At 37.1% G+C, this 21306-nt stretch overlaps 1 protein-coding gene across 3 annotated transcripts in view; it reads left to right on the top strand.

The window, feature by feature from the left end:
- LOC103139665 (CD166 antigen homolog) overlaps positions 1-15179 on the top strand; it is a 69763-nt gene extending 54584 nt beyond the window's left edge. Inside the window, exons 8-16 of one of the 3 annotated variants that reach the window (XM_007554423.2) lie at positions 855-987; positions 1353-1465; positions 1572-1698; positions 3646-3767; positions 7753-7885; positions 10349-10378; positions 10835-10946; positions 12742-12888; positions 12970-15179. In XM_007554423.2, coding sequence (XP_007554485.1) covers positions 855-987; positions 1353-1465; positions 1572-1698; positions 3646-3767; positions 7753-7885; positions 10349-10378; positions 10835-10946; positions 12742-12844 — 873 coding nt within the window. In that variant the 3' untranslated portion in view covers positions 12845-12888; positions 12970-15179. The remainder of the gene's footprint in view (positions 1-854; positions 988-1352; positions 1466-1571; positions 1699-3645; positions 3768-7752; positions 7886-10348; positions 10379-10834; positions 10947-12741; positions 12889-12969) is intronic. The other 2 variants (XM_007554424.2, XM_016672634.1) reach the window with 2 other exon arrangements.
- Positions 15180-21306: the final 6127 nt, after the last annotated feature.

Genomic DNA, 21306 nt, shown 5'->3' on the forward strand with positions numbered 1-21306 from the left:
AGGACTTTGAAACGATGGTGCAAACAACTGTGACTATTTCAAAGAAAGAGCAAATTAAACTAACTGATAACATCAGATCCTGATAACTCTACTGAAGCTTTTTCCCAGTAAATGTTTTTATTCTGGTAATTTCAAGACATTTTTCTGGTAAAATTGAGTCCTTGTTCTGCTGATATTCTCAAAATTAAACAAAAACTCCCATCGTACAAAGCACAGGAAGCACCATTGAAATGAAAACCACATTTTGAAAATATTTTCATTCATTTGTAGTTTCTCTTTCAGAAAATAAAACATGAAAAAAATGGATTAAAATCTGATATGAAAAATGTAGATGTTAGGTTTTAATTCTACCACTTTAAGGGTTTTTTAAGTGTGACTAGTCTGTAAGTTTAATTTAAGTCCAGACTTTAATTAGGCCACTTCATTTATTTATTTTTTTGTTGTCTTTGGATAGCTATTGTTGTTCTTCTTGGAAGTCTCTCTTAGATGTGGCTCAAATAATTTGCAAATGTTTTCTGTTCTTGAATTTCTGCATATTGGTCATAATACATTGTTGTTGTTTTTTCTTTTTTTAAGACCTTTTAGTCTACTTCCTGTTGTGAAACTAATCTAGGGAGTGACATCCAACATCTTTGGTTAATCCTAATTTATTAGTAAATCAACAATGGGGATTTACTAATAAATTATTAAATTTAAATGTTTTTTTTAATGAAATCTTCAACTGAAAGCTGCATTTTATATTTAGCTGGGAAACTTTTGCCCTTTTGATAATGTGAGTCATTTAAATGTAAAAAGAACGACGCCGCAGTGTAACCGAGGCGACCTGCTCCTGCTTCGTTGAACTCTTTTTGCAGGGAAATGTGACGAAAGTGGAAAATTCAGACAATTACACCATCGCAAACATCTCACGCAAAGACAGCGGAGAATACAAATGCTCTCTAATTGACCACCCCTCGATAGAAGCAGCCAAGAACATCACAGTCCAGTGTAAGTATTGTTTTGTTGTTTTACTTCCTTTTTTTTTAAAGAAAAGCAACTTGAGTTTTGGTTATATGTCTGCACACCTGCATCATTATCTCTATAATTTCCTCCTCTGCCTGCAGACTCTCTTTGTTACAATGAGATGGGAAGGTTTTGTTTTTTGTCTTGTTAAAGAAAAGGAAGTCCTAATATCTCTCTTTTGCCAGACCGTCCTCTTGTGATTTGCAGAGGCAGCCGTTGTGCGTCAGCCGCACAACTTCTAATAATTCCGTCTATGAGCCGAGCGCGGAGCTGCGCGGTTTGACAACGGAAAACGCTTCCACCCCTATCAGACCTCTGAACCTTCTTTTCCACATCCTATCTCTCTTCAGACCTAGACGTCAAATTAAACCTGGATAAGACGGTCATCAGACACGCAGGCAACTCTTTGAATCTAAGTGTCAGCATTGATTCCTCCGACACAGCAACGGTCTCATGGACAAAGGTAAAAAAAAAAAAAAAGCAATCTTCCTTAGAGCGGTGCTTGAATCAATTATGACATGTTTGTGCTCGTTATTGAAAGTGCCGATTTTTCTATTCATTTGACGCAGGGAGGTGTTAAAATTAACAAAGAGCCCGAGATCGCCAAGCTTGCCTACTCAGATGCCGGTTTGTATGAGTTGGAGGTGACGATGGGCCCCCTCAGCAGAAAGGCTTCTTTTCGTCTGACTGTCGAAGGTACGGGTTAAAGGAAACGCTTTGTTGCTCAAAGTTTGCTGGGAAGATTTCTAATTCCCTTGTGTGCGGATGGGGAAAAAATAAAATAAAATTTTCAGCCTGTTTGAGCAGCTCAACGCCAAAGAAATGAAGCGAAAGAATGGTAAACATCTCTGAAACTCAACAACTAATTAAAGCATGGTTGAATTGATAAAAATTAAACGGTGAAGAGAGTTCTTTACAAACATAACTTATTTTCTGTAGAAGTAAAACATTCTTAACATAATGTTAATTTGCAAAAAAGGCATGAATAGGATTTCTTTTTTTTTTTTTACCTGAAACACTCAATGTTTCTATGGATGCATGCAACAAACCTTAAACTGGCTTCAAAATTACAATTTTTAATTTCTTTGGAGATTTTTCACACTTTGTGATGTCACAACCTATTTTTTGAATAAATTTTATTTGGATTTTAAGTGATAGACACAAAACAGAGTGTGGCATAATGGGGAAGTAGAAGGAAATGATAAAGAAAAATCAAGTGCAACCAGTTCAGTAGATCATACACAAATTAAATACAGTCCAAGTTGATATTGTAATGTAAAACTTATATTAAAATAGCAAAGCATGAACACCATAGAACACAGAAGACAGGTCGGGAGTGAAAATATGGAGAAATGTCAAAGCAGAGTTGGGTTATAAAACAATATCCTAAGGTGTGAACATCTCAGAGAGAGCATAGAACAACTACCAAGACATGGACGTCTGACAAGCCGGGCAATCAGACCAGCAGCTAAGAGACGCACAGCAACTAGAAGCTGCTGAGAATCACAAGTCAGACGAGACGTGTTGCTGACATGAGCACAGTTAGTCATGAGTAAGGCTGCATAACGTATTGCAAATGTTCGTCATTGCAGTATCGCTCAATATTCATACAAACATGCATTTTTCATGCTAATGCAGTATTTAGTCTTAGGGCAGCGGATGTTCACGGCGGCAGAGATGAATGGTCACAGAGTGACGGAAGCACAGATAGAAAAGAGTGGAAACAAGAAAATATGTATTGTGATTAATATCGTCATTGCAATATTTTCCAATACTGTGATGACGCATATTGTGCCGCCCTAGTCATGAATAATCAAATTGATATTTATAGAAAGAAGAAGGGGGGAAATTAAGGTCTTAAAATATCTTAAATTATTATTTTTTTAAATACAGGTTGGCCTTAAGTATGTTAATCACAGGTATTAAATTTTGCAGTGGCAGGGATCTTTCTGGCGGGATTTTTCTGTCAGCCAAAAGTTTGAATGGCACACACACATACATTACATTCTTTGTTTTGAGCCGGTTGAGGCTACCGCTAACTAGATGCTAGAAAACCCTTGTTAACTAGCTAGGATTTTTCTCTCCATCAAGGGTAAGTGTAAATTACCAGCATTTGGCTAGCTAGCTGATAATTAATCTTTGCTTGCCAGCTAGCTAGCTGGCTAGTAGCTAGCCGCATACTGCTACTAGAAGCTAATATACACTTTTTTGTTGTTTTTTGCGTCTACCATCTTGGTAGACTCCTATGACTTGTCCAGTCTGTTGATTGAATGGAGTATGGTTTGTTGTGCTATCAAATAAATCTAAAAGTGATATTTTCTCACTTTATCTGTTTTATCTGACCAAACACTGTAAGGCAATCTAACCTGTCGTAGTGTTTGCCTTTGCTGCTGGGATAAAACGCTATAAAACAGGAAGAAAGAGCAATATTTGTTTTTATTCCCTGCATCCAGGCTCTTTGTTTATATTCTTAAAAGAAAGAATCCTTTTGTGTGGTAGCAAATATGGGTTCTTCCCAATAATGCTATTCTTTCAAGTTGAGATTTTCCTCGTATCATTTTACATTTCGCCCACGAATGAAATGCGACCATGACGAATCACTTTCTGCTTCAGGTGTTTCTGAAACGTTCCGTGCCGTTGCAGGTGCTCCGGTTATCAGAAAACTGGACGATCAGAACGACAAAGACGGCCACCGTAAAGTCTTAATTTGTGAGGCCGAAGGTTCCCCAAAGCCAGCTGTTTCCTGGAACATCAACGGCACTTTGGTATTCACACACACACAGAAACACACACTTCCGTGGAAAGCTCATCCCCCTCTCCGGGATTAAATGAAATTCACTCCTGCATAATTTTTGCAATTTTTGTAGGGCAAGTGTATAATATGTTATATAAGTGCACATACATTTATTCATAGTGGCTTCAGATTTTTTGCAGCCTGGACTTCTGGCTGCTAGCAGCTGTTAGCACCCTTTATAAAGATGTTTAGACGCCTTGAAATAAATGTGTTGCCAAAATTATCAGTCCCCTAAAAATACTTTAAAATAAGTCAATTTAAACTTTTATAAACCTTCTGTTTCACTGAGGTAAAAAACTGGAACTGTGAAAAAGAAGCTTACCACACACAGCAGGGATGTTTTAGAGAGATTAAATAGTCATTAACACTTACTGATATAGAACTGCAGTAAGAGAAGAGCATAAAGAAGAACTCTGGAGATATTGTGCAATAGGGGAATTTATACAATCATTTTCTCAATTTTGGCACCAGTGATTTTACAGAAAACAATTCTTTCTTTACTTAATATTTTCCCCAAATGAATAAATGCACCAGACTGAATTTTTCAAATCTTTTCACTCTTAGTTTATGATACTGCAACAGAAGATTTTTTTTATTTTAAGACTTTAAGTGTTACAGGGAGGAACGAGAGGACAACACAACTCTACCAGGGGTTCCAGATAGCGAGGAGGGTGGGGTTTACTGCATCAAAGGGGCAGTGTTATGTATTTTCCAGACACATATTGCCATTTTATAGCACAATTAAATAACTATCTTACCTTAAGTTGTTATAAAAATGCTGAATATATCAAACATGACTTAAAAGAAATTTGACCTCGCAGTTTGGTGCCTTGAAATTGGGCCTCTGTCTCTTTAAGAAGCACCTGCTCTTTCCAGAACTCTGACTTCAGCATTGAAGTCAAACGTTCTTAGGAGTGTTGCACTGAGAAATAGTTTGAATGATGAGGTCAGCAGATGAGGAGCTCCACCAGGTGTTTGCTAGTTGCTGCTGTCGCTAGTCTGGAGGAGCCGAGTGTGGAAGATGCGGGGGTGGGATGCTCTTTGAGGCGGCGGTTCGGCTGGAGGCAGCAGCTCGAAGGAGGAGGTTTGGGTAAATAGGCGTTGGGTTTTGTGAGCGAAAGCATTCAGACATCCTGGAGTGGTTGCCATGGGAGATTTAGGGATTTCTCAAACATGCATGAAGGAATCAATGCAGCACCCCAGGTATGTTTTTGATGAAGAAATAACATCATAACATGATATAAAGCTCAAAAAAGTCAATTTTACATAACACTGCCCCTTTAAGAATCCAATGTGCATCATGAGTGCTGAACCTCTACTGATTTACCTTTGTTATAAAGCAGAAAGCTTACAGAGTCGTGTTATCTTCTTGGCTTCACTTTATGGTATCTCCAAAACACTCGACTTTATGATTTTCTAAATGGACAATTGCCATTAGCTAAATTCAATTTAGCTGAATGCAAAGTGCCAGTGGAAGTTTTCCCTTTTTTTTTTTTTTTTTTTTTAGAGTGCTTGGTGTGAACTGTCACTGCAAAGTCTGTAGTTACAACACAGAGATATGAAAGACTATAGATGTGATTACTGTGACAGCATATCGGGTTTCAAAGCTGTCAGAAGCACTCAATGAGCAGCTCTTTTATATATATATATATATAATATATATATATATAAATATATATATATATATATATATATATATATATATATATATATATATATATATATATATATATATATATAAAAAAGCAAATTGTTAGCCAGACAGTGCATGGCATTTAATGTGACCCTTCAGATGTGCGGTGCTACACAATGAAAACTGAGCTCTTTCATGTCTCCTATGTTGTCCACAGGAGACAAAGAGAGAGGCTTGTTGTGTTTTTTGGGTTTTTTTTTTTTTTTTACTGCCCACTATCATTTCTTCTTTATGGTTGGCTAGCGAGACTGAAGCAGGAGACTTCAGTTCAATCGATGTCATGATATCCCTTACGGTATTCGTTAGACACAGAGTCAGGCCGGATTTGGGAAACCAAAAAGAAGCTTTATTCATCTTAGCCACATTTAAACTGACTAATTATAAAAGAAATGGCTGGCAACTCTGGCTAATAACTCCACATCCGACACAGGTTCACACTTATCACCTGCACACGACTTATAGGCACGACTAATTCGCCGTATATCAGAGAACTTATATAGAGTGAAGATGAATTGCGAATACATCCTGTTAGTGAGGAGAAATGTAGTACAGCGAGTGGTGAGGGAAGAGAAGCGGGGGAGAGACGGAGAGAGCTGCTACTCTATTCTTCATACAGTTGGAAATATCTCCTGTAGCTCCAGCACTTTTTCTAGGTTCTCATTAAAAATAGCTTAAAACTGTAGAACAGTGTCCGACAATATGTGCAGCTTCTTTAACTTCTGTTGAAACCTCAGTATATCTTGATACCATAAGCCATCTCAAATTCACATTACATTTCTGCTTTTTAGCTTGTTTAGGCTCATTTTTTAACACAGCAGTTGCGAAATTACTAAAAAAAAATGTTAACATTAGCAGAATATCAGCAAAATTTGTTGCACGTTTTTAACGGAAATGCAGCCAATGGTCGACATATTTGATGTGCATCGAGGATTTTGATGAAATGTGATGTTTATGGCTTGTTTCATAATTGATGACTTTATGCTGCTTTTATGGAGTAAAGCACCTTGAAGTGCCTTATTGCTGAAATGTGCTACACAAATAAACTTGACGTGATAGTTTTTTCACTTTTGACATCCAATTTAATCTGGACAAGACTCCCTAGTTTAGGCAGACCAAGTCTAAATGTTTCTGACCACCCTTCCTTCTTTAACAAAGTACCAAAGCATGGGAAACTTGCCTTCTTCAAGTTTCCCATGCTTCGACCTTCAGCTTCAGACAAACTTTTCAAGCCATTTAATTTGAAGAATCCTTTTAGCGTTCTGCGTTTCCCTTTTCGCCTTTAAAGCTCTGATATTTTCTTGGCGAATCAATAGCGGTTGTCATAGCAATTCATTCCGATACTGGTCTTTGATGCGAGAAGGCAACATGTCTGTATTGCAGTAAACATGGCAGTTACAGCTGCTCCACTGAAGAACCTTCAATAATTAAATGCCGCAAAGGACTCTGAGAAACTCCAAAGAATCGACCAAAATCAAGCTTTTTCTTTTTTTTTCCCTACGCATGTGATTCTGCTTTGCTTTTCGACTGAGCGAAGGATTGCCTCATTAAAGTTAAATCACATTGTTTCTTCCGAGCTGCAACACGTCTGGACTGAACTGATCTGGTCTGAGCATTCTTAGGCGGTTATTCCAGGTGTTTTGAAAGAGTGGATTTTTTTTTTTTTCTTTTTTCATTTTACTTTCCCCGAGGCTTAAACTCAGTATTTTGCAGCAGAGCACTATAAATACATCTCCCCTCTGCAAGCCCCCCCCCTTCCTTTGTTCCTGTGGTCCACCTGCGTGCGCGCTGATGGGCAAGCCTTTCAGAGAGGCACTGTGAAATACAGATGAACCTCAGGCTGTGTGCGGGATTCTTTTCGGCTCTCTCGCCACAAAAATCCTAAACATCCTGAAGCTGTGTGCAATAATTCATCAGCTGTAAAGGTGTTCTCTTATCCTACAGTTAAAGTAATGTAGCTTCTTTTTTCCTCGATTTAACACTTCACGCCTAAACCAATGAAGGAATCATTTTGGCTCATTAGCAGATTCATTGTAAACATTGCATCCTCTTTTTTTTTTTTTTTTTTGTGAACGGGGTGTTGGCAGTTTGTCTTTGTGTCTGGGGTTTTCCTCCGAGACTTAGAAGTCTGTGTCCCACAGGCAGAGGCTTCTCCTTTTTGTCATGAAAAGGCTCACTTTTTGCTTAACTGTAAAACATTGCCACCTAGTGGCCCAGACAGGTATTGCGAACACTAACGTGTTTGTTTTCTTTCTCACTTTTTCAGATTGATGAGAAATCCTTCGACAATGGCACAATAAAACATAAGATCTCAGTGATGCCCTCTGCAAACCTGAGTGTAGCTTGTACAGTGTCCAATTCGTTTGGCATTGACACCAGAGTCATAACTGTGTCTTCTCGTAAGTAAAAAAAGAATGACTGCATGATCCTCTCTTAACTCTCTCTCTACTCCAAATTGCTGGGAGTGCTGTCTTTCTAAATGTTTTTTTTTCTGTCCTATTTCATCCACTAACTCTTTGTGTCTGCATGCTCATATAACAAATACATGTGGAATATTTAATCAAGATGTAATCAAATTTGTCTTTTAACTGGCTGATTCTTAAAATTGGATATTGACATATTCAGGATTTTCAACTGTAGTCAAAGCTAAACTCCGCTTTTGGTCATGAAACGCAGAACGTGACATTGAAATTAATTCCAGACTTCACATTTAATCTAAAAATGGTGCCATATACTGTCATAATTAGAGATGCACTAATCTCAAATTCGAAATATCTTTTTTTTTTTGTTGTTTATCTTCGATTTGTTGACATAAAAGATATGATTGGCATTCAGAATTTTTTTCTTTTTGTCTTTCTGTCAGGACCAGCCGTCAATTGTTTAAATAGGAAGCAGAGACCACAGCATTCACATGTAAAACTGTCTTTGCTTCTTAATATAATGATGATTAGTGCAGCTAGAACTACTAAGACTCTCCAAGTGTAATTTCCTTGAAAATGGAGATCTTGATCTTAAGCCTGAGATTTCCAAAAGACTGCCAACATTTATCCTGCTAAACGGAGGCTAATAGCTCAGAAGGATAAAGCAGAGCTACTACTTTTCTGTACCTCATTGAAGGCCCTCCCATGCCTCATCCGAAGCGTCAAAATCAGCGTCGTCTTCTTCAGAGGGAAGCGTCCTCCTCCCAATATGGAAAGATGGGCCGGATTTGAACCATTTTGCACAGAGTTCTGTGTGACTGGTCAGAAGTTTGTTGGTGTATTTCATGTGACGATGCGGTCCGACAGCAATGTTGCTCGTTTCAACTGGTCCGCTTCCACTATCCTTTTTCTTTTCATCTGCAGGCAAAGTACTTTTGGGGAATGTTTATCAGACACAGTGAGGAATTATGTACATTTGTACCATTCTTCAAGAAATACCCATAAATATTACACAGCTGAAATGATTAATTGCGTTAATTGTGATTAATCGATTATTGAAGTAATTGTCAATTAATTCAGTAGTCGATTAATCATTAATTGGAGCATATACTCAAAGAAGGCAATTTATTGAAAGAACAACATGCTCAAAAAAGGAACTGAAAGATCCCTGTTTTGTATATTTTTCATTTTTTGTATATAATTGTCGAAATACTCGACAGAACAGTCCACTACTAAAATAATCGTTAGTTGCAGCCCAAAAATACTGTGAAAGTTTGTGCGAATACGAACGTCCCGCGTGATTAGGCGTCAACTGTTCAGCTTTGAGTGGGGCATGGGAGACCATCTAAGCCTTCCTGTTATCTGCTACAAGTCTTGCTCTCCCTCACTCTAACTAACATTCCTTTACATTTACTACACATATGTAATGTTAGCAACTTCTGATATCTATATGCTTCCTTTGACATATTTTTAAAGGTGATACTGAAAATGGCCAGTTTAGCGTTCAGTAAGTGATTATTGTTTGGGAGTTGTCAACAATCGGAGTCAGTCACGTGGAATGTTCCCTGTTAGCCAGCGACGTCTTGGTTCATAATTAGCCATAGCCTTTACAGAAGACATATTCGCAGGGATTAGGGACCACAGTTGCTTTTCTAAAACACCCCTAACATCTTATTTTAATAATTTAAACACCAAATATACCTAATGTGCAAACATGATACATCTTCGGTCTCCACTCTCGGCTGACAGCCAATCAGCGGAAAGGAAATGAACTGCTGCTGGACTGGCTGATTCTCACACGCCAACCAGTAACTTGTCGAGTAGCGTTGCGCCCCACGTGTTTTCACTTTCTAAAGTTGCGTTTTGTTTTGAATATTTTAGATGTGCTCTGCGGAGAAAACAAAACGTGAGATGACCAATTTTCTGCAAGTAGCGTAGAGAAAAATCTGCAAATGCTATTGTCTGTGGTTCAGAAACTGAGAAGTTACTTAGCTAAAGATCTAACGTTCACAAAAAATGAATCAGCTCCATAATATTAATCACAGGATATGTAAAGTTTGGTTGTATATCCTGCAGTTTGTTGGTACACAGTTGTCTTTTTTTATGTCACACCTTCTCTGACACAATCTAAATGATGCATGCATTTTGCACTGATTTTTTTAAGAAGTGTGCAGTGTTTACACCATGTTGTGCTCCTTCTTAATCATTCATCCCTGTTCGGAACGGCTTTTCACATCCTCTTTCCACCATGTTGGGATGCTGGATTTAATCTGTTCCCTCTTTGCATGCTGAACTAGAGTAGAAGTAGAGTAGTACGTTCTCTGGACGACGAACTTGGTTTTATGTTTTGTTTTGGTTTTTTTTTCTTCTTTGGTTTGTTTTTGTACCCACTCCCCTCCCCTTTTTGGTTGGACGTTAATATTATTTCATATCTGATTTCAGTATTTGAGGATGTGAAAGTGGATAAACGAGGTAAGTCGTAGCAGTCTTCTACGTCTAACGTCTGAGTTGGAATTATGTAGTGCCGACCGAAAGAAGGCTCTCGGGTCGAATGTGTATCCCTGCATCGCTTTGGATTTTGCAACTAGTGAAGAAGTATTAGGCTGTGTGTGTTTTTTTTTTGTTTTGTTTTGTTTTTTTTAGTTTTTTTTTTTTTCCTTTGAAAAAAACCGTAAGAGGAATAGAGCTACCAGCATCCTGGCAAGATGTCAACGCTGATCATAATCCCATTGAGTGATTACATAAAACTGGAAAGCAACCATTAACAGTCCAGTCGATAAATCACAGTCATGCTCAGCGCAGACGTGGCCATTCATCAATGCATTTAAAGCACATTGTTAGTTTTTGATTCTTTACGCGCAACCTGGACTTAATTTTCCCCACCAAAACCAGGTGTCTGGTCACCGATTGCTGTGGTTTGTCTTCCAGATTCTTCAGACGACGATGACAAAACCAAACTGGTTGTCGGAGTTGTAATCGGGCTCCTGGTCGCAGCATTGGTTATAGGCATGGCCTACTGGATGTACATGAAGAAATCCAAGTAAGAAGACCTCTTAAATCTTTTTGTCCCAACCCTCATAAAGTTTCCTAATTTATAAAGTCACTTTTGCCAGAAGCCCATTACAATAATGAAGCAAATTTCCTGAATTGCTCCCACACTTTCGATGATTAGCACATCAAACTGACTTTACGTCAAACTGACTTCCCTTTATGATGCAGACAAAATTACTTTCAAAGGCAGATTGTGTAAAATGGCATTACTCCCAAAGGCTTAAAATAGATTCATGACAGAAAAACTTCTCCATTACCTTACCCTGGATGGTATCTCTCTAAATAACTTTAGAGAACAGAAATCAGTCCTGACCTGAGAGTTGAGTCACAAGAGGGATTTCTGAAACCTTGAATAACTTTACAACCAGTATGAAATCTCAAGGGCTGTGGTAAATGTTCCTAATTCACCTGTAAGAAAAACTTTTTTTCCATTAAAGACTTGCAGTGGACTGATGAGACTGGAACTTGGAAGTGTGTGTCCCATTTTATCTGACTTAAAAACATCCAAACATGGCGGATTAACATGGTAGTACTTTGGTCCTGATTATCCTGGAAGACAATATCTGATATTCGGCTGAGTTCCTCTTTGGTTATGGGGCAAAATCACCTCTCACTCAAATCAACGTAGTTAAAAAACAACAACAAATAATTAAAACTGCCAAGTTTGAGCTTGATGTACCAAACATTGTGGACATTTCTGAAGGAAATGCATTAAATGATTCCAGATCCAAGGAATTGCAAACACTATTCTCAGAGTGGCAATATAAAATTATAAGCAATGTAAGTTTGTTGACTTAAGATTTACTTGTAAATAAATAAATGGAATGAATTGTACTGTATACTGGCTCCCGTTGGCACTTATTTATTCCAACAATCTACAAATGATCGTCTTATTCCCATGTGTCTTCTTCATTATTGTGGTTATAAGTAGTTGAGAAGCTGAACTGGTATTACTCTGAGACCTTCGGTTTGTGCTTTGACCTCCTGATCCTGCCCGAGGCAACAAAAACAACCACCTACTCCCGCTTGAATTGTCTTGGCCAAATCACATCTCCAGTCCGCTCTTCGACTTTATGCACTACCACGAGTTTGTTTGTTTTTGTCAACTTTTAGCTCTGACAGGATGGATTACTAAAACATTCAGCGTGTCCTTAAAATCCCTTAAATTCATGCATCTAAAATGAAGACCTTTAAATGTCTAAAAAATATATAAGTTGGCCTTAAATATATAAGTCACAGGTTTTAAATTTTGTTGTGCGAAGACTACTTAATCACATATTTTATGTTCTTTATTTTTCTCATGAGACTTTCCTGTCAGGCAAAAATTTGAGTTGCATGCAAACATTTTCCTTGTGTCCTGTGATTCGAAAGGGTTGAGGCTACCACTAACTAGCTGCGAATAAACCCCTTGCTAATTACTCAGGTAGCTTTTTTCATCTGTCAATTGTAAGTGTAAGTGTAAATTATCCCCATTTGGCTAACTAGCTGCTGGTAAACGTTTAGTTGCTAGTTAGTAAATCAGCATTTTTGTGTCTGTCATGGTGTAAATTATCCCCAGTTGGCTAACAATCTGCTAATAAACCCTTGCTAGCTAACTAACCAGCTTTTTTGCATTCATCATGGATAATTGTAAATGACCCAGTTGGCATTCTGAGCAAAATGGCTTGGCCGTATTGTGATACAGGTTTTAAGTGTTTTATAATGGCCTTCAAAAGGTTTTAGCTTTGAGTAGATAAAACATGTAGAAACCCTGATGTTACACAATGAAATTTTAATCCTTACAGGCAAGGAAGCTGGAAAACTGGTGAGAAGGAGAATGGGTCTTCTGAGGAGGAGAAGAAGTTGGAGGAGAAGATGGAGGAGAACAGCCAGAAAGCAGACGTGTAGACAAAACCATTTCTGAAAGAGTGAAGTGAAAGGTAGAGAGCAAGGTATTTTTATTTGTCTTTCTAACGTCCTGATATGACAACTGACCAAATTTACGGAAACCTTTATTTGACATTTCTTTCCAGTGAGGACGCAGAACTTTTGCACATTTCTCTTCACCTCAGTTCTGGGAAACATTACCATTCATTTGGGATGACGACAGCTTGGTTTTGGTTTCAGGGACACTTTTACAACAACAACAACAAAAAAGAACAAAAGCATAATCCAGACATCCCTCACCCCCTCCACTAATTAAACAAACAGAATGGATACTGTATGTGATACATAAGTTGTCTGCACTACTGATACATGTGTAAAACTCGTCTACCATTAGGATTCATGTTTGTTAGAATGACATTTTTGCAAAGGGAGAACATGCAGACCTTTCCTTTTGGGTTTCTTTTAGTTTGATGGAAGTGAAGTTACTCCTAGACGCGTTGCCTTCGCCGTAAGGATGCAGAGGCCTGCGTTAGTCTGTGTTTGACTCTTGGCTCTCGAGGACGTTGTGGGAGCCAAGAGACGTTTCCATTGCTTCTTAGTTTCATGCCATCTCAGGCCAGCCACCTCTGCCTTCAGTGTCAGTAGGTAGTAGTAGTAGTAAAATCTGTTTGTGCATTTATTTCACTTTGTAAATTTATCGGATGGAAAAGCTGATGATGAGATCAGGGCTAGGGGTACAGTGCCTCGAGAAAGCATTCGTTTCCCCTTTGAACCTTTCCATATTTTGTCATCATGTTGCAATCACAAACTTAAATGTGTTCTATGGGACTTTTGTGATATTTCAACAATACGATACCCTTTGATTTAATTAAAGGGTGTCAGATTAAAGGGGTCTGAAAACGTCAAAGATTTTTGGTCTAGTTTTTAGTCTTGAAACGAGACATTTTAACTTATATGGGAAAATGTCCTTAGACATACACAGATTCTACTGTGATTCAGCTGCACATTTAAATTGTACATATTGAACAAAAATTAATTCCAAGGCTTGAGTAAGAATAAAATAAATAATAATAATAAAACAAAATCTTGTTGGACTGGCAGATTATTTCACCTATAACTAGTTGTTCATCAACTCTGAGGAATTGCCTGAAGCAAGCTCATATTTCTTGCTGAAAAGTTACTTGCAAGATAGTTTTGTCTTATTTCAATTGTACCAATCAAAACTAAACCAAAGATACTTGACAAGATTTTCTTTCTTATTTTCAAGTATTTTTTTAAAAATTAGTCCATGACATTAAATCCCCCCCAATAAAACAGATTAAAGTTTGTGGCGGTAATATGACAGATGTGAGGACAAAATGGAGTTCTCTGGATACTTGTACAAGGCACTGTATGTTCTTATACGCAGCATTAGGTAAAAATGGCAATATGATTTTCCATGTAAATTAGGAGCTAGGTAATTTGTCACAAAGCTGTGTGGTGTTAAGAAACATGTCTTTGGCTTTCTTTTTGTCTTACCAGGAGATGAGATGAGATTATTTTTGCGTTTCTTTTTCCTTGTTTTGTTTGTTTTCTTACTGTCCATGAACTGTGCGTTCGGCGTAACCACGGCACAACACAAAGAAGGTAGATTACTGGGAGAATGTACAGCACCCGCTCAGCTTGCCTGGCTTTGGTTTCCGCTTCATGCATCTCTCGCAAAAACGATCCTGTCAGCCTGCAGTTACGAGAGGACGCGTTAGTTTGTGGGAACTTTGAGCCCGATGGCCATGAGTTTTGCGCTCCATCGGTGTTTGAGGAATGATTGTTTCTTAAGCAGCCATGGCGTCACTCTGTGGAACTGGGGGATTGATAGGATGTGCATCTCAAAGTAGCCTTTATGATATGTTTGCCTTCTTTAAAAAAAAAAAAAAAAAAGTCTACCTGTAACTACTTAAGTTTGTGATGTGCACTAGGGGTTCATGTTTCATGTTTCAAGTGTATGTAGAATAGAATGGGATACGCGCAGCTGTACATGTCACGATTTTTGGTCCATTTTAAGAGCATTAGTAAAAACTGAAAGGAAAAAAAAACATTAGTTTTAACATTGGGGATGTAATTGTGAAGTGTGTGAATTTTATTTTCTTTATGCTATTTATATCATTCAAAATTATGGATCCTGGTAGGCATATCGATTACCGTCACATATCTATGATTTAAACTGTCGCTAACTTGCTTGCAGACCTTACAAAAAAACAAAAACAAAAGAAATTAACTCATCAGTAGTTCGCGTAGAGTCTGGTTGAATTATATATCAAGCATGTTATAATCTCAGATCTCCAAGCTGCTGTTTGTTGCCTACCTTGTGGAAAAAAAACAAAAAACAACAACTATCAAATTGGAAGAATGACCAAAGAAAGTGAACATTGCCATGCAAGTATTGTAAATATCTGATGTTTGTTCTTTTTGTACTTTTGTTTAAAATAAAATGTACATTTTGAAAAGTTATGGTCACTGAATTTGTCACAGTTTTGTGTTTTGCTTTGCTTTGTTTTCTATTTTTCTTTCTCTCCCTCATCTGATCATTTTTTGAAATAAAGAAAAACACACATCAGAGCTTAGATTTATTTCTTGTATGCACACACAATCTGGGGTGTCAAGAGAAAGGCATCGCTGACTTATGGCCTACTACAAGTTGGGAGTGAAAAAGTCTGAAATTAAAATAATGTTTTCTGTTGCATTTTTTTTTAAAAATTCCTTGTTGATGGTCTTTTTTTCATTTAATAAGATAAATGACCAGATATATTGTTGATGCAAGTTTAATCAGAAATTTAAATTTGTCTAACTTAAAAGTAGTTATTTGACCATGATGTGAGTGAAAATTAAGCAGAAATGTGTGCTTGTTCAACTGAGAACAGTTTTCTTCCATAATGTGAAAAAACATTTTGCTTGAAGGCACAGTATTAAATCAAATCGGCTCACAATTCAAGACAAATGAGCTGCCATAATTTAAAAGAACAATCTTCAAACAACCTGTCGCTTGTTGTTAAATCATCCTAATGAACTTTAATTACAGAGTTAAAGCAAAAATAAAATTCTAGTTGGCTTTAGTTGCATTTTCAAGGCAGCAGGTGAACCTTCATTTTCAAGTTAAACCACCTTCAAATGTTTTGCAGTGTGGATGACCCTGCCAGGAGCATAAAGTCCCTGATAAGTTGGTTCCTGCAGTGGCGGTTCTAACCCAAATTTACCAGAGGCAGGCAGAGTGGGGTCAGTGTTTTTTAATTTTTTGTTTGTTTGTTTATTTATTTATTTATTTTTTTATGGGAGCACAGAATGAAATAATTGTTTAAAAAAAACATCATTTAATATATTAAGTGAGCCAAAGAGTCACTTGCAGCTCCTCAGCTACCGGTTGCAGAGCCCTGATTTAAATAATAATAATAATAATAATTAATTAATAAACAAAATCAGTAATTCTAACTAAAGCTAAAAGTGCAACTAAGTTGTCTAAAGGACTAGTTAGTGTCTCTCTGCCATAAGAAGTTGAGTTAGCATCTCTTCTGTACAGTGGCACTGCCCCCTGTTGGCCAATAGCTAGAACCGCCCATGGATGGTATTTCTATTCTCGCCAATCGTCTGACAGCGGGATGTCGCTGAGTTTACAGAGGAAACGGTTCATGTTGTTAGCAGGTTTTCCCTTTCCCAGCTGATTACGGTATGTTTAGAAGCCTTGGAATGCTTGTGATCTAGGGTTTGTGGGTTAGGTATTACGTAACGGAAACACTTTTTTTCACATCCCACGAGTCACGTGATCAACAACCGGATGTTGCCTCTGGCGCAACCCACGAAGAAGAAGGCGACAGGAAATAATTTTAGGATGATACTTGACCAAACTTCACATGTGATTTCATTGATGTTTCCTGGAATTGGAAAAGCCACAAAATTGGGAATTTTCTCCTTTTGCCATTAGTGGACCATAGACAAAGTTTTGTACACATTTCTAATGGAAACGCAGCTACTGTCATGTGCTATCTGAAAACCTGAATGCAAGTTCCCCATTTGGTATTTAATACTAAACAATATATCATCAGCGTACAGTGGGTTAAAATTTATTCAAATAAACAGGAAGAAATTATTCCAACTTTAAACCAAATGGATTAAGCCCACAAAGAATAGTGGATAATTTACATTCTTATGAAATTAATTCAAGTTGGGGGGGAAAAAAGACTTTTGTATAATCATTCAGTATGTTATCTAAAAAAAAGAATTGGTCAAAATCACTGACCTCTTAAGTGATTTTGTAAAAAATCAAGACCAATCAGTGGGCATTTACTGAAGAATAACTTCAAACACTATTCCCCCCGCGCCCCCACCACCATTTCCAACAGCAGCTAATGATCTTCATCTGCGCATAAAAAATATATAAAGAGTCTGGATACTTGACTTTTATTATGCTGGCAAATTGGCAGCTTCTCTATCTAGAGGATAAACTCTTATCTTTGTCTCTGACCATGGAAGAGATATGCATAATAGATCGATCAAGTGAGCGCTGAGCCCAACAAGACGCTTGCAATTGTTTTACACTTCTGCACACAGCAGAAAATGTTGGGTTGTAATGTCGGAGTCAAAAATAAAAGTGTTACTTTGCAAAGTAAAGTTCCAGAAAAGTGCACAAAAGAAATAAAGAACAAGCAAAATCAGAATCATTCATACATGGTCTGTATTTACTGGCTGGTTGAGGGATTACATGGATTCCTTCTGACCTGGAAATGCCTCAGGGTTCGCCCAGGACAAGCTGAGTGGAGTTACTTCACAGAAATGTTTTCTGCTTCCTTTGCAACCTAATCTCACTTTTTTAATCTTCTTTGAAAAGATGAGCAGCTTTACTTTGAATCGGCTGCAGATGACTGGTCTATGTGCTAATACAAATATAAAAAATATATATTTTTATATATTGTAAAAAAGTTGTTAAAGATATGATATGCTTCTGTGATCCTTATTAAATTAATAGAGGTGTTGATAATTACATCGTGCTACCTTAATGTTCTGTGAAGTGATAAAACCCAATGATATTAACATCTTCAAAGTCTGAAATCCAAAAGAGGAGGATCAAGTCATCTGCCATCGACTCGTCGTAATTCAGTCAGTACAGCAGAGGTTTTCATGAATGCATTATTTATTTTAATTTATGAGCAAATACATAAATGGTAAAGTAGATGTAATCAAAAGTGCATATGAGGAAAAAATCTTGTATATTCCTAAATTGGAATCCCCAAGGGAATATGTAAAAACGACAATAATTCCTAGGATGGACCCATGAGGGACACCGTAGTTATATGTAGCTGCTGCTGAAAAATAAACATGCTGAATGAGATGTCAGCCAAAAGTCAAAATTAGCAGTCCCAGGGAAAACTAAGTGGCATTTAGTTTTATATTCTAAGTATTTTAATGATTTTTGGCCAACCTAAATATCAGGTTGTTGTAAAACTCGTCCACGTCCTAAATATTCAACTGTAGCTCCTTTTGTATGAATTACTGCATCCATGCAGCGTGGAATGGAGGCGGTGAAACCGAGCTGCTGCTGAAGAGAGAAGAAAACTCATCTGCGTTGTTGTCTCTAGAGGAGTCCTTCATCTTCCTCTTGACAATAGATTCTCTACCGTGGTCATTAACTCTGGACTTTTGGCTCTGCCATCAAGGCGCCACGTTCTGCTGGAAAATAACAACAGCATCTCCATAAAGTTTGTCAGTAGAAGGGAGCATGAAGTGCTCTAAAATGAACAAGAAGATGGCTGCAATGATTTTAAAACATAACATCACACTTGGACCTCAAGCAGTTTGGATTCTGTCCCTCTTCGCTATGCAAAAACACAAAATCTTACCAAGTATGTGTGGTCTGCGTTCTAGTGCAAATATCTTAGTGCACTTTAAATAAGACAAAAATGTAACTAAAGTAACTTTTCAGCAAGCTATTGCTAAAGAACAAATAACGACTTTTTAAAAAGTTGATAAGTCCTTAATGTTGTTGAAAAAGAAATAGTTCCACTGGTAGATTATTTCACTTAAACCACCATTTTGCCCATGGTATAAGGGAAACTAATACTTTTTAATTCATATTAAGGAATTATCAACTTAAAACAAGCTCATATTTCTTGCTAAAAAGTTACTTTTAAGTTAGTTTTCTCTTATCTCAGGTTACAAAGATGTCTACATTAGAAACCAGTAAGGTTTGGTGGTTTTGGTAAGGTTTGGTGTTTTTGCAGCGCACTCTTCCTCCAGACTTTGGGATCTTGATTTCAAAGTGAAATGAAAACTTCACTTTCATTTGAAACAAAAAGGACTTTGGACCACGGAGCAGCAGTTCAGTCATTTTCTCCCATCGTCCAGGTGAGACATTTCTAATGTCACTACTTGAGTGACTTAACACAATAACTATTACAGTTACAATGAATGAAGTCATTTTAGTGAAACCACAGCTCCTCTGTTGTCTTTTTTGAATTAGAAAGTTTGAACACATGCTAAAGGATAGCATGTGTTCGGCCAAGACGTTGTGCTGCACAGGCCTTTTGCTGTGTAACTCTATCACAATAAAAGTGCAGCAGAGAAGGCAGGAAACTTAATGCTTAATTAGTTTCAAATTAACCATTTAAAATTAAGTTTAAAAAATGTTCCCTAGTAGATAATTAACAACTTAGAGTATTTAGGAAAGATTTACTGAGTATATTATTATTGTTGTTCCAACACAAAAATCTCAGGTACACAAAATTGTTGGAATGTAAATTGTTTTATTTAATTTAGATTTTATTTTATTTTAGATCTGCATGAGTTAGTTTTGGTTGTAATGTTTTAATTCCATCACGGTTCAGGGAGAAATTAATATTATTTTAATCTCTGATGCATTAATTTGATGACTGTCACATGGCAGATGACAGATATTAGCAGGATATTATATCCTGCTAATATTTTTTTTTAGGTTTCTGGAAGAAACTTTTATTATTCTGGACAAATAAATTTGGTTCTCATAAAGTATAAAACATTTTTGTTTATCTAGCTAGTCCATAAGGTAATGTGCTACTGGACTCAATCTAGACTAAATTTAGAGCAAATAAAGAAATAAAAATCGGACGTCATCTAATCAACGCAATCAGCAGAGTTAAAGTGGGCCTCTGCTGCCATCCTGTGACAAAAGAGTATACTGTTCTCAGACAGGCTGGATGAAAGACTTGTTTCCTTTTTTCTTTCATCCCCTGATCTTAAACAGGATGCTTCTTTTGAAAACCCCTCTAATGTGGCTGATTAATCTAATCTCACTAGTTGAAAAGCTATTGTGGATAGAAGACAGGGGCAAATGCCTCCACAGCAAGCAACTCATTGATAAGTATCACAAAATGTAACAATTAATTTTTGTGTTTTGGGAGACAAATACTTATTATTATTATTATTATTATTATTATTATTATTATTATTATTACACGGAACCAGTTTGGTTTGGATAAGTGTTCTTCATTAATAAAATAACTCAATAATTTGGACAAAAAAATTATTTTCACATCTCCCAGTATTAATGATGATACTTAGCAATGTTATAATGTTATAGTTATTTATCATGACAAAAAATGCACTGAACCACATTGCATTTTATTTACAACGAAACAAAACAACCACTGATGGAAATAAACAGAATAGTTTTTCGCTTTATGCTGACTATCAACATTATTTAAGTACTTTTCCAAATTCCTAATGCGCGCACCTTGTGGCACAATTTTTTTTTTATTTTTGTTGCAGGAGTGGCTGGCACAAAGTGGGAATTAAAAGTATTTCAGACTTGTCTCTCAGCTGGCTGGCTATGATCGTCTCATGCTCTCTCAAAGACAGACTCGGTCAGACCTTTTCAAAATGTGCAGGTGGCCTCTTGGGGCGCGCCAGAGCTTTTCAGGGAGGGCGCAAGATGAGGGGGGTGGGGGGAAAGTAGCTTCGGACATTTAGCCAACTTCACCCAAACCCGTTCATTCATCCAGCCACCGGGGGGCGCTCTAGCTGTACATGGCGGTTGGCCTTTTACGTTCCAAAATTGGATGAAAACTTGATATGGAGTTACAAAATGTAGCGGTAAGTTGCTTGATATTCCGGTTGTTTGGATCCTGTTTTCAAGAGTTGTTCATTTTAACGCTATAGGAAGTGTTGTTTGGTTCTGTTTTCTGTTTTACCACTTCCACGTTCACAGAAATGCACTCCGTAGTGAAGTTTGGTTATTTTTGCTAAGTTTGTATTTGAGTTCCTGAAATACGACTGCTGATTATTTTTTGGTTAATGTTTTAAGGATCTTTAGCTATTTAGCTAAACTGCCATTGACCCATTTATTTATTTTTCTGTTTTTTTATTTCTTTGTTTTTACATCTTTTGTAATGCTGGGGTGGGAGATTGTTTCTGTCAGTCTATATTATTATTTGATGTCCATTTATTAACTTATTTATTGCAATCTAAATAAAGTTGATTGTATT

The sequence above is a fragment of the Poecilia formosa genome, unplaced genomic scaffold, assembly GCF_000485575.1.
Source record: "Poecilia formosa unplaced genomic scaffold, Poecilia_formosa-5.1.2 Scaffold63, whole genome shotgun sequence".
NCBI classification, from domain to species: domain Eukaryota; kingdom Metazoa; phylum Chordata; class Actinopteri; order Cyprinodontiformes; family Poeciliidae; genus Poecilia; species Poecilia formosa.